General features: G+C 41.0%; 1 protein-coding gene across 1 annotated transcript in view; it reads left to right on the forward strand.

Moving 5' to 3' along the window:
* LOC127000262 (sortilin-related receptor-like) overlaps positions 1-14816 on the forward strand; it is an 88975-nt gene that overhangs the window by 22444 nt on the left and 51715 nt on the right. The window contains exon 8 of the mRNA XM_050863712.1: positions 5954-6189. Coding sequence (XP_050719669.1) covers positions 5954-6189 — 236 coding nt within the window. The remainder of the gene's footprint in view (positions 1-5953; positions 6190-14816) is intronic.

A 14816-nucleotide genomic window follows, 5' to 3' on the forward strand; every position in this document is an offset into this window, starting at 1 on the left:
CTTCTACTCGCCGGCCAAAGTTGCCAGTTATGCATTTTCTGCCGTAGTGTTACCACGCTGGGCAACGGAGCCATCCTGGCAGCGCTCCCTTCCACATTGTCAGCGAGCGGACCTTGTCATACACTCACCCTTTATCTTACTCCCTACCATAGTCACTATTGCTGTCTAAATCATACTTGAAATAAGATACGAAACAGTAATTGTGGAGATTGACTCCGCGCCTCCAAAATACGGCATTACGCCTCCCTCTTATACAGGTAACTCTCGATTTACGCGAGTTTGGTTTACGCGTTTTTGAAATAACGCGGGGTCCAAAATCCAAATAAATGTTTAATTTACACGTTTTTTCCACTTATACGCGATATTTTATGGAGTGGCCACCACATGTCTCACGCAACTGGACTCATACAGCGCCGCAGCCACACAGCTGAGCTCAGTTCTTCCCACGCGCCACTTGAACAACAATACAATACCCACGCTGCCATGCTATTCAACAATAGGGGTGGGGCAGGTACTGGTACCAGTACCAGTACTAACGGTACCAGCTATACAGTATGGTACCGGTACCAGACTGCTCGGTACTGGTACCAATACTAGCCAGTCGCTCATGGTGTCCCTCATTTCTTCCTCTCATGAGTGAGGCTGAGACCGAGTGCCTGAGTGGATATCTCGGTGATATGGATATTCTCTCTCTCTCTCTCTCTCTCTCTCTCTCTCTCTCTCCACTAAATGAAGTGAATATTTATTTTTCGACAGAAACCTACCTCTTGTTTGATTTACACTGTTTTTGATTTACGCGACCTCTTCAAGGACGCAATACTCGCGTAAATCGAGAGTTACCTGTATACGTAGTTAAGGGACGCATATTTAAACTACTCCAACCGAACTTCAAATAACTTGACCTCTAATGGGGGTGGCTTCGCCCCCCTCAATCCCCCAAGCGTGGTAACAATGCACTGTGACTGCAGCAGAAAATGCATAACTGGCAACTGAGCCAGGCAGGATTCCGTAGGAGTGCCCAGGAGTGTTTCCAAGGGGGGCACTAATTTTATACGGATTTTTGAATAGTACGGGGTCCTGGGTCCCTAACCCCCGTACTATTTGAGGGACGACTGTATATATATATATATATATATATATATATATATATATATATATATATATATATATATATATATATATATATATATATATATATATATATATATATATATATATATATATATATATATATATATATATATATATATATATATATATATATATATAAACCCCGATTATCCGAAATGGAAGGGGGGAAGCCTCTTTCGGATAAGCCGATTTTTCGGATAATCCGGATTTATGGCCGCCATTTTGATCGCCGCCAGTTTGATCGTCGGCATTGTGGCGTTGCGACTGCCGCCGACTGACGATGTAAACAATGAAACCAAACAAACACACGCTACGCTAAACAAAGTAGTACGCTTAAAACATGTGATGTAAATGTTTTATTGTATGTTTGTCTGTGTGTCTCCTTGTCTGGACCAGTGTATGTTGATACTTGTGAGCGTTGCAGATCTGAATTGTGAATGTTGCAGAGTGCGATTGTGAATGGTTGTGCAAGCTTGCAAGTGTGACCTTGATGCATCGTGCAGGTGGAGACACAGTATGATGACTCATATTATCGCGCAACTCGTATGTTGGAAGGGGAATGTGGCATGGAGTGGAGAGGGGAGTCGTGTTTGTGTCGTTGTCTTGAGAGTACGGTGAGAGTAGTCGTGCAGTAGTTTGTTTAGATTACCGCACCTCGTCCTTGCTGGGGCGAAGGTGCGGACGTGGTGTTGTTGAGAGTTTGTTTAATGTTTTTGTCTAATACATTGATCTATTCGTTACAAGCTATTTCGGCAATACGTATTAGAAAACATATTCATTTTAACTGTTCTTATCAATTTTAAGTGTGTTAATATAGTACATATGTAGTTACTTTTATTTATTTTTGATGTTTTATAACGTTTTAGTATAGAAAAAAAAATTTAATTGCATTATCCAGATCAATTTCAGATAATCCGCTTTCGGATAATCCGCTTGGATAATCAGGGTTTTACTGTATATATATATATATATATATATATATATATATATATATATATATATATATATATATATATATATATATATATATATATATATATATATATATATATATATATATATATATATATATATATATATATATATATATATATATATATATATATATATATATATATATATATATATATATATATATATATATATATATATATATATATATATATATATATATATATATATATATATATATATATATATATATATATATAGAGAGAGAGAGAGAGAGAGAGAGAGAGAGAGAGAGAGAGAGCCACCATCTACTAAGAAAAAAATTCATTAGCGCGAAAGCCTCAGTTAGCGCGAGCAGCCACCATGACTGAATTTTGAAAATTGCGCCAAGCTGCCATGATGCACGGCACAAGCCGCCATGATGCGTAGTACAAGTCGCAATGATGCGCGGCACAAGCCGCCATGATGTGCAGGACAAGCCGCCATGATGCGTGGCACAAGCCGCGAGAGCCCTTACATTAGCAGACGACTCCATGTTGCTTTGTTTACATTGTGGATGTGGATACGGGCAACTGACCTTGGCCGTGTGTGACGTACACCCAGAAAATTTGGATTTGCCGGTTGTCCAAGTGTGATACTGCCATAAGGCAGCGAGGCTGCTGACCGGGTGAGCGCTGGCGATGACATCATCGGACTCCCAGCGAACCACAAGCGTGTTTTCAGAGCTCAGCCAATTGTAGGTTTTTTTTTTAATGTGAGTGATTATTTTGAGTAATTATCAAACCCAAAAGTCAGACCCACGTGTGCACCAAAATTTTTTTTTCATATTGGTTACTTTATTCAATTAGCGCGAATTCAGTTAGCGCGACCGCGTTCATCCACCTAATTCTCGCGCTAAATGGGGCTCTACTGTACATACAGTAATCCCTCGCCATATCGCGGTTCACTTATCGCGGTCTCGCTGTATCGTGGATTTTTAAATTTTGTTGTATCGCGGATTTTTCGCTATATCGCGGAATTTTTCGGTTTATAGGTATTTTCACATATTTATTATTTCAAATATTTTTGCGGTAAAATAAGCATTTTCTAGCCTAAAAAATGAAATGATGTAAATCAACGTAAGTCGGAAGACACCTCAATAAGCAGCTATGTCACCTACCTATTTTTTTTTCCGTCAGCCTATTACGCCGTTAGTCTTTTCCCTGGTTCACTCCTCTCCCACTTCCTTTCTTTCTTCTCTCTCTCCGTCCACGTGTTTTTCTCCTTCCTTCTCATTTCTTTCTTCTTTTCCTTTCCCCTCCCTCCCAGTTTTTCTCTTAAGGCAGAGCATCGTCGGCCGGATGGAGCATACACACTATGAGGCGGCCTCACGGAATGCCGGGCGGCAGCCATCACTCGATCTGAACCCCACCGCCGCAGCGACGACAACAACACAATTTATGTTTTATGTTCCACAAACATGGATGGCCCTTGTACATATTAATGAAACAGATCCAAAATCTTTATTTATCCAGACGTCAGACATCGTGGAGCGTAGATAATGTTTACACCACGGCTGTCAGCGTCGCTCTGTTAGGCGGCGGATCGCGCTGGAGGGAATTTCAAACATAAACAGAAAGCCATCCGGCCATGTTGTGAGGCTGCACCGCACAAGTTACACCCACATGCAATGCCTTATGGTCTCTAGCTCCGCCCACTTTTCGGCTGCTGGACAGGTTGCATCATATAGTGTGTGTCCACCTTTAATCTCTTTCCCTCCCACTCACACCTTTTCTCTCTCCTTTTTACCTCACCTTTACCTGACCCTCCCTACCTACCTCTCTCTTCTTTTCCCGTCCCATTTCCTCCACTCATTTCCCTTGTTTCCCCCTTTCTCACACCCTCTTATCTTTAGCCTTATCTCTCACTTTATCACTCTCTTCCTCCCTTTCTCCTCCCCCATTAGATTATATGAACACACACACACACACACACACACACACACACACACACACTCACTCACTCACTCACTCACACGAACCGGCGCACACACACACACACACACACACACACACACACAGAAGGGGAAATGGGAAGGGTGTGTGGAGGGAGGGGCAGAAGTGAGTCAGGTTATGTCTTGACCAAAGCCCTGACCTGACTCCCTTATTCCACTCCCTCCCCACACCCTTCTCATTTCCCCTTCTGTGTGTGTGTGTGTTTCCAACTAGGTAAACACACACACACACACACACAGAAGGGGAAATGGGAAGGGTGTAGGGAGGGAGGGGCGGAAGTGAGAGTCAGGTCATGTCCTGACTGAAGCCCTGACCTGACTCTCCCTCAGGACTTCACCTGACTGACTCTCCCTCAAGACCTCAACTGACTCTCCCCACTGTCCATCCCTCCCCACACCCTTGTCCTTTCTTCTTGTTTTCATCCTCTCTATCTTTCCCTGTTTCCTCCACTCCTTTTCCTTGTTCTCCCTTCTTACATTCTCTATCGGTATTTTTTCATGACTCACTCTGTCCCTCTCCTCCCTTTCCCCTACCCTGTATTTACCTAGTTATGATATAAAGGAAGTGAGCTACGCTCATATTGTCCTTCTCTGAGTATTCTTCCACCCCGCCAAACTAATTCTTGCGCGAAGTTCGTATTTACGAAGCAAATGTCGGAAGTCGAAAGAAGAATTTTAGAATCATTTATTGGGACCGCGTCGTAATGACGAAACGTCGTAGGAAGTGTTTATAACAGTGTGCAAAAGATCAATAGGAGTGTAGGAAAGGTTTGTAAAAGTGTGGGGAGGGATTATAAAGCCTTAAAATATATATAAATAATAAAAAATATAAGGTCGCTACTTCGCGGATTTTCACCTATCATGGGGGTTTCTGGAACCTAATCCCCGCGATAGACGAGGATACTGTATATATATATATATATATATATATATAGACTATATATATATATATATATATATATATATATATATATATATATATATATATATATATATATATATATATATAACAAAATATATATATATATAAAACATCACCACTCTCCCACTGACTCTACAACAGGACAAAAATGCCTTTACCCAACCTTGATGCAGCTGAATCCTTTGTGTCAAAGTTTGGTAATGGCATATTCTGGTCCTGCTGTGGAGTCATGTGCAGAGTGGTGATGTCCACATTATAATTTTAATTCCAAGTACCCAGAAGTTCTTGAGTGCTTCAACAAGGCAGGGAATGAATGAAGTGTCTCTTTCCTCAAGTTCATGTAAGACCAGAGCTCCTCAATGAGATTAAGATCCAGTGAATTACCAGGCCACTTAAAAACATTCACCTGCTTGTCTGCATACCATTTCATGACCTTAGCCAGTGGCAGATCCAGCTCCAGGTGAAGGGGGGGGCTGATATATAAGATGGGCGCCATACCATACCGTATTATATATATACAGTAAAACCTCACCATTTGTGCACATATGGGTGGTCTGAAAGTGCGCAAATGGCGAATGCACAAATGGCGAACTTAATAACCTATGTGGAAAAATACATATAGGCAGTCACGGCCCAAAAACCCCCCTACCAGCAAAAAAATTAAAATAAGAACTGGTCTGCTGGTGGGGGGCTTCTGTTTATATATATATATATATATATATATATATATATATATATATATATATATATATATATATATATATATATATATATATATATATATATATATATATATATATATATATATATATATATCAGTGGGAGAGTGGCGATGTTTTAGGTGTGATGTTTCAGGTGTAATGTCAAGCTTATAGAAGTGGATGCTTATGGTTTCCTCTGCTCCTGAATGTCTGAATCTATGAAAGACTGTTTATCAATTTAATTTTTTCTTTCAGCGTTTATGCTTTGATGGGCATCATGATGTGGAGACGCTTGTGGAGAATAATCTTCGCAGCGTAGAAGGTCTTGCCTTTGATTGGGTCTCAAAAAATCTGTACTTTGTTGATGGAGACCTGAAGACCTTAGAAGTGATACGCACTGACATCTCAAACTTTGGAAGGATGCGACGAACTCTTCTTAGCAGTGACACTCTAGATAACCCGAGAGGCATTGCCCTGCATCCTTATAAGGGGTGAGTTTATTATAAGTATTTTTTTGTCTTACATTCTTCCTGTACTTGTTTTAGTGTATTTAAAATGTTTATGTGGAACCGGGTAACACTACCTTAGTTTTTGGGGTAGTAAGCACTGTCTTTGTTGGCGTTGAAGACATTGTTCTTTTTCTTTAAAATAAGTCTAAAAAATTTATCATGCATCTTCAACACTGTTATGTTACCTGTACAGGCGTAACCTAGGGGACAGAACAGTACCTAATAAGTTAACAGGTAGTTGTTAAATTGCTTTAAACTTATCAATATCAACAAGAGAAACAATTTCATCTTGAAGTATATTCCACATTTTAATCAAATTGAATTGGAAAATTGATTACTTGCACCAAGAGTTGGTTGAATTGTAAACTATGGCACAGTGCGAATAGGCTGAAATTGAGCCGGTAATGTGTTGTAAAGAGCAGGGATGGAGTAAATACAGGAGTTAGGATTTGAATATGAATACCTCAAGTTTCAAAGAACACAAATAAAAATACAAATATAATGAAGTACTGTATTTGACGGCTTATAAGATGCATGGGCAGCTTGGCCTGCAATCAATTTGGGCAGGCATTAAAAAAAAAAAAAAATAAAAAAAAAATAATACAGTACCCTCTCGAGTTTCGCGCTATCCGACTTTCGCGATCCTTGAGTTTAGTGCTTAGTCGCACATTACCGCCACGAGTTTCGCGTTGCTCTTACATGTACGGGTCACATCTACCTACCGTTGGCGTCATGTGTGCTGTCTTAAAAGGCAGTGTCCAACCATTGGGGCTATGGGCAACTGCAGTTGCCCGTATGCCCAACCGGGAGCGAGTTGTTGGTTGTCCTTATGAATGGAAAACAGTTGTGAGTGCGAGCGTGGGTACGTGGGTACCGAACGGCTGCATGTAAACAAACAGACGACGGCAGTGGCTGAGGAGCGAGGAGCAGTGGAGGATGGCCCACCAAGAGACTCGTAAAATGGACTGGCAGAGCTGCTTTGCTTACTACTTGATTAACAAGATAAGAGAACACCCCTTGCTGTGGAACCACAGTCCAAAACCTTTTTCTCCAGTCTATGAAAATTGTAGATCTCCTGGTGTTGTTTTCCTCTTCTTCTTCTTCTTTTGACCTGTAATGCATGGCAGTGACGGTGAAAAGTAATAGTGAAAAATAGCAAAAGAGCATAGAAAAGCAAAATCTGGGAAAGAAAATGACAGAAAAACACATAAGTTCAGGGTGAAGTGTATACAGTCAGCGCCCAAAGTGATGGCGCAAAACACCCAGTGCCATCACTTTGGGCGCGGAGCAAACCACCCTCTAAAAACAAGGATCAAATCCGCCGATTTTGTTGGCGCGGAGATGATGGGTTCAGGCAAGTGACCTTGAGGCCCTCACCACGTGTTGTTGTCTAAGTGTGAGGCGTTACCTTATACGGACTGCATGTGTCTGAGTACTATCTATGTTGCACAGCGTGTTTTTTGTTGCTAAGTGTGCTTTGCTTTCCTCTCTTGTGCTTGACAATGGGACCTAAGAAAGAGCTGAGAAAAGAACAAATTTCCTCTATATGTTCCCTGAGCCTAGGGTGAAAAGGAAATAAAGAAATAGCTGCCATCAAGGGTGTGGCACTTCGTAGTGTGCAGTGTTGTACAAAAAAATGTAGGGACGCGGGACATGCTGTCTCGCCGCCACCTAAGAAGAAAAGGACAGGGAGGCCTCGTGTCACTTCTATGATGACCCTGAAGGTGCTGAAGCGTCAGATGGACAATGAGCCTCTCATCAGTCCAAAAGAACTGAAGGAAAAGAACCCAAGGCTCCTTCAGGACATCTCAGTGCGAACTATTCAGAAATGCCTTCATCACGACCTTAAATTCCAGTATCGTGTACCACGAAGGAAGCCCATTTTAACAGCAGTACAAAAAACAAAATACTCTTGTTTTGCCATAAATATTTAGCCTGGGCTTCAGAGAAGTAGAAAACAATTCTGTGGTCAGATGAGGCAACTTTTACAGTGACTGGCAACAGACGAAGGAAAGTGAGGTTACGTCCTAGCTCAGATCTTTATCTCCCTAAGTACACTGAGGGAACTGTAAAACACCCAAGCAGTGTGATGGTATGGGGAGCATTTGGGTATCATGGCACTGGGACTTTAGTAGTGCTGCCAAAAAACCTCACTCTCAGCAAAGAATGTTATCTTGAGCTTCTTGCTGACAATCTGGAGGACTGTTTCACAAAATGCAAAAGTGAAATAATCATGCAAGACAGTGCACCGGCTCACACCGCCAAATTGATCACAAATTGGTTTGAGTGGGTCGACATTGAATACATTAAAGACTGGCCAGGTAACAGTCCCGATTTCAACCCAATCGAGAACATCTGGAGCTTGATTAAGCGCTGACTACGAGGCCGTGACACCTCCAAAGTGGATAAGCTGATCATCCACATTCAGGAGATTTGGGAAATCTGGAACCTTCCTTCCTCCAAAACCTGGCTTTGTCGGTTCCAGAATGTCTTCAGAGTTGCTTCAAGAGGAAAGGCAACCCAACAAAGTATTAGAGGTGACAATAGTACTGTATAAACATTTTTCTTATCCATTTTACATGCGTTCAGAAGCAAAAAACGTGACGCGCCATCACTTTGGGCGCTGACTGTAAGTGCGCATTGTTAAGTGATTAAGGGCCGCTTTCACAGTCACTTTGTTTGTTTTGATCATTACCAATGGCGGCGATCGCCGCTCACCGTTGCCAGATTGTCGTACTTGGAGCATAGTATTTACCGGTTTCTGACGCCTAACTATTGCCAAGAAACATCAGGATCTAACTCTTTTAACGATAACTAAATGAGTTTCGTTATTGGAGCCCAAAAGACAGTTTAGGGGTAAGATGTCGGGTAATATAATCGTCTGAGTACGACAATCTGGCAACATTGTCGCCGCTTAGTATTTCACGTGAAACTGGCCGATGGGGTAGTGGCGGCTGCACACGAAGCGACAGATGTTGAGAGTGTGTGGTAAGTGCGGGGCTAGGCTAACCCCGCAGCCGCCACTACCCCATCGGCCAGGTTCACGTGGAAATACTACAGCGGCGATCGCCTCCATTGGTAATGATCAAAACAAACAAAATGACTGTGAAAACGGCCCTAGGCCTCATGAGGCGACTCGTGCACTGCCTCATGGGGGTGTGTGTCCACACTTTGTTTACATGGCTGCCTCATCCTGTTGTTGTGAAGTATAAAAGTGTGGAGGAGGACCTAAGAAGCGATACAAAGCGTTAAAGGTCAAAAGAAGAAGAAGGTCCACTACACTGGCCGGTGTTGCGAGAAATATCTCCCTGATGAAATTAGTCATTCTTCTGTGCTGTGCATGCGTGCTGTGGGAATACACAGCATTAGAAGTATTAATTTGCCTGGATTTGTTCTAGTTTGTCCGCTTGTGATCTTTGTGAGCGCTGAGGGAAATATGGAAACAGTAAGCAAGTTGAACCTCATTGTGAGCTATTTTGCGGCGGCAGCAGCGGTTTACATTCAATAGGCATTGAAAAGTCAATAATGATATTAGTGATTTCATGATTTATAACAGAAAGATTTATCAGATTATTTCATAACACACAGAAAACTACCAGAAAAATATAGGTTTGTCCAGCTGTCCCGTGGGTGACCGCGAGCGACCTCCCTTACTTTAGCAGACGACATCACGTGGATCACAAGCATGTATTCAGAATTTCAGATCTACCAGTCGATTGTAAGGCAGCCACCTTCAACTGCGACTTAAAAATGACATGTTCTCACTTACAATTCTCTGCCTATTACCAAGGTACGTATTTTGAGATAACAAGGGAGTAAAGTCGAAAAAAATTGTGATAACAAGGGAGTAAAGTAAAAAAAAAAAGTCATTATTTTCCACGGGTCGGAACCAATAAGCGCTTTTACATGGATTTCAATACCTCGAGTTTCGCGATCCTCGAGTTTAGCGCCATACCTTCGGAATGAAGCAAGTGCGAAACTCGAGAGGGTACTGTAGATAAACAGATTTAAACCAGGAATGTCAGGTGAAGGGTTTTGACTTAACATTTGTATCCCTCCACACTATCAGGTAATTTTTTAAGTTTCATATGTATTCATCAAATCCTTATTAATCCCAATAATTTGCATTTAAAAAACTTAATATTTGCTGGGGCCTACCAGAACTGGTCCATCTTAGAGACTCAAGAGTCTTGCTTTGAGACATAGATAAATATGGTGTAAACAGCGACTTTGTCAGAGGGGTAACAGGTATATTTGTACATCATACTGAATAATAATGTATCTTCTCAATATCTCATCAATATTATCCATATAATGTTTGTGTCTATCAATTAAACAAAGTTAAATGGTTTTATGAAGAAGGTCTTACCTCAATGATCCCTGGCTTCTTATTAAAGAAACACAGTGGGTCTTGCACGTGTCGTCGTATTTGGTGTACAACCATCCACTATTTTGTTTAGGTACATGCACGGTTAAGTGTCGGCACTTAATTTTCTCCCTGACTGGTGTTATTTTACATGAAGTACTGGTAAGTACTACTGTTATACATTGTTACTTTAGAAAAGAGTTGCCGTTGTTGGTGTTGAAGTGATTGCCACCTTGTTTACATTTTAGAGATGTTTGCTGTTTAATTTAAGGGCCACTGCAGCACTAAAACTACACTAGCTAGTAACCCAAAGCTGATCCTTGACCCTATAAGATGCTGGGTGATTTTCTGGGACATTTTTTTGGAAAAAAAGTTTCTTTTATACACCATCAAATACGGTACTAGGAATCCAAATGCAAATATGAATTCTTAAACCTCTGGACCCCAATGATGCATGTAACACGTCGATAAAAATGGTAACTGAGGGACCAGCGATGTACGTGATGGGTCACCTACTATCAAGTGTTGTGGTACCCCAATGGAGTGGCCTAGGAGGCTGAGGGTTGGAGTGGACATGTATACCATATGTGGCAACAATAACCCAAGTGGGCAACTCACTTGACCTCATTTGGTCTGAACCCCACTCCTTCCTCATTAGCTGAGCACGTAAACGTTGCCACATATAAATGTTAATGAACCTGTTCCATTGCTCAGATAAACTTATAGATGCTCACAAACTCACTTTGGGATTATGAAACATTTTGTTATGTAATATATTTTATTACTATTATTATTATATTTTATTATATATGAACATCAAGTAGTGTAAACAGCATTGAGTGGTATACACATCACCAGGTGACATATGGCAATGTCGCTCCCCATCATGGGGCCCCACTCAAGGTCACCCACTCACCTGCACAGACACTTGCCACATATACTTATAAACATTGTGTTACTATAACTCCCACAATTATTCTGACTCACAAACAATATCACGCCCATATATAATTAATACAAAGTGGTCTAAGTGGTAGATATGACACTTGCAGAGCTTCTACAACAGATTGGTTTAATGCAAGATGTGCAGGTGCAAAGAAAAAGCGAGACAAAGCATGGAAAAGATGGAAAAGAAATAAGAACCAAAGGAATAAAGAATACTTTAAGACAGCAAGAAATGAATATGTGAAAATAAGAAGGGAGGAAGAGAAAGGATAAGAAAAGGATATTGTTGAAAAGTGTATGGAGGAACCTAAATTATTGTTCTTTAGATTTATAAATGGAAAAATCAAACCAAAGGACAAAATAAAGACAAAGATCCTAAAGACATGACTGAGCTACTAAACAAGAGGTTTCAACAAGTTTTTACAAAAGAATCACAATTTAATGAACCACAACATAAGATGAATGTTCAAATGGATGAAGTATAGTAACTAAAGAAGATATATATATATATATCTAGATATATATATATATATATATATATATATATATATATATATATATATATATATATATATATATATATATATATATATATATATATATATATATATATATATATATATATATATATATATATATACATATATATATATATATATATATAAAATAGTGGAGGAGCTGGAAGAGAGGAAACCAATAGGACCGGATGGAGTTTCAGGTCTTATTTTGAAAGAATGCAGAAATCAGCTGATTGGACTGGTATATGATATCATAAAGTGCTCAATATCAACTGGTAAAGTATCAAAGGAGTGGCAGAGGGCTGAGGTGGTCCCTATATATAAAAACGTGAAAAAGGAAAAAACTCTGAACTATAGACCAGTATCATTGACCAGTATACAGTGGTCTCCTGAGTTTCGCGCTTTCTTCGTTCCGAAGGTATATCGCTAAACTTGAGGATCCCGAAACTTGGGGTATTGAAAACAATGAAAAAGTGCTTATTGGTTCCGACCCATCGAGAAACTGACTTTTTTTTTTCGACTTTACTATCTTGTTATCTCAAAATATGTACCTTGGTAAAAGGAAAAAAAATGGGAATTACTGGCATCAGAGCTGTGGCAACACATATGTTTCAAGGACAAGTGGGTGGACATGAAAAGTAGTGTTTGCTCGGCTGTCGAACGTGGAGGTGCCATCTCACCATTTCGTCTCACAGCGCATTTGCAAAAGAAATAATGACTAATAAATTGTTTTTAACTTCAAACACAACTCATGGCCAGAATCTATCTGAGCATGTAAAAAATATAATTCAAGCCACTATATGTTGGTACAGAGATAAATATAAGCTACCACCATGAAATTGGGCAAAGTGGGAATAAAGTAGGTGTGGGGAAAGCGTGTCGGTGTGCAGGGGCAGTGTGCAGTTAGTTATGAAAGGTTAGGGGAGGCGGTGGCTGATCGGATAGCGAGACGGCCCAGCGTTCAGAAGGATGCGAGTTCAATCCCCGACCGGTGCCACCAAGCTGGGATTTTTCAGCCGCCGCCGAGTGGCTTAAAACTACCCACATGCTGTCCAGAAGACCACCTATCAACCTGGACTCTAGATTCTAGGATTAAAGATGAGCTCCGGGAGGGCAGCATGAGCCAGTGCAAGATGGCGCCACTATAAACACTCGCCTGCTCCAGAATGGGCTGGGCCAACTATCAGGCCCCACCGGGAAGAAGCCTTGGACTGACCATCAGGATCCACCGGGAAGAAGCGTACCGGCGCAATAGGCCAAGACGTAAAAAATAAATAAATAAAAAATGTTGTAAATCTTAATGGTTGATGCTGGTTGCATTGATTGATTTTATAGGGGGTTCGTGTTACTCGGGAACTGGTAAAGTTACATGATGGTTAAGGAAAGTCATGTCTGGTGTAATACATGAGTTATTCTAAATTTCTCCTAATCCATCCAGGAATAGTTCATGTATCAGAAATCAACTGTATTAAGGTTTGCAGCATAGTAATCCTTGGAGTATATATAGATGGGTCGATCAATCGACCCTTCCTGCCTAAATTAACCTACCCAGAAATTTTTGTGAAATTAATACCAGCAGCTTAAGGTAGCGCCTCCTGTGCCGTACAAGCTATTTTATTAGACACTGAGTGCTACAGCTTTTTTATTCTGAGGTCAGTTACTCCAGTGCTATCACTCAAAACAAGTTCATTTTGGTCTCATTTGATTTGACTTACCTTGAACATTGGTCCAACTTTAATTCACAAAAGAACACAATTATTCCTACAATAATATCAACATTGGTTTCAACAGCTATCCAGCCCAGCCAGGGGGATGCCTGATGTTGCATTTGAGCAGCAAGCCTTGAAATTCGTGGCCGAGCGTTTGTTATGTCATCTCCAACATCCAATCTGTTCCTATTCTTCGTTTTTATATTGACAAGAGTTGAAAATCCTGCCTCACACAAGTAGGTAGAAGCAAATGGAATAAGGACACGTAAGGCTATCATGCTGACTTTGGAGTATGACTGACTGTGCGCGCACACACACACACACACACACATGCAGAAGAGAGAGAGGGGACCTAATAGCATTGTACAGGATACAAGAGGGATTGGAGAAATTGGACAGGGAAGACCTAGTGGTACGTGACAGAAGTGTAACAAGAGGCAATGGTAAGAAATTGAAGAAAAGCGACTAGGAGAGATATCAAGAAATACAGTTTTCCATACAGAAGCATAACAACATGGAGCGGACTTGACGAGGAGACTGTGTGTGCAAAAAAGATTCATTAATTTAAAGCCAAACTGGATAATAAGCGTTATGGAGACGGGACAGCACGAGCCTAGTACGGCTCTTTTCCTGTATTTCACAACTAGGTAAATACAACTAGGTAAATACACACACACACACACACACACACACACACACATGGCATGCGCTACAGCACTACGAGTAAAGCCCCATTCACACTGTGCTGACTCTGGGCCACGACAACCCAGCGACTTCAGCATGATTGCCGACAGTCTGGGACACTTGGCCAACTAGTTGGCAGAATGTCTTCGACATGCTGCCAACTAGTCTCAAGACGAGTCTCAACGGTCAATTTTTGAAATGGCTCCATGTCTATGACAACCACGAATCTGCCGACTGATTGGCTGACAGTCACAGACGGTCTTGACGACAGTCTTCCAGATTGTCTGTCAACTGGTTGGCCGACTAGCTGGCTGACAGTTGCCAAGGAGTTAGCCGATGGTCTTCCTGACGTTTTTCGTGACTGCCTTGGTGACTGTATTGGCGGCA

This window comes from Eriocheir sinensis, chromosome 18 (genome assembly GCF_024679095.1).
Source record: "Eriocheir sinensis breed Jianghai 21 chromosome 18, ASM2467909v1, whole genome shotgun sequence".
Classification (NCBI taxonomy): domain Eukaryota; kingdom Metazoa; phylum Arthropoda; class Malacostraca; order Decapoda; family Varunidae; genus Eriocheir; species Eriocheir sinensis.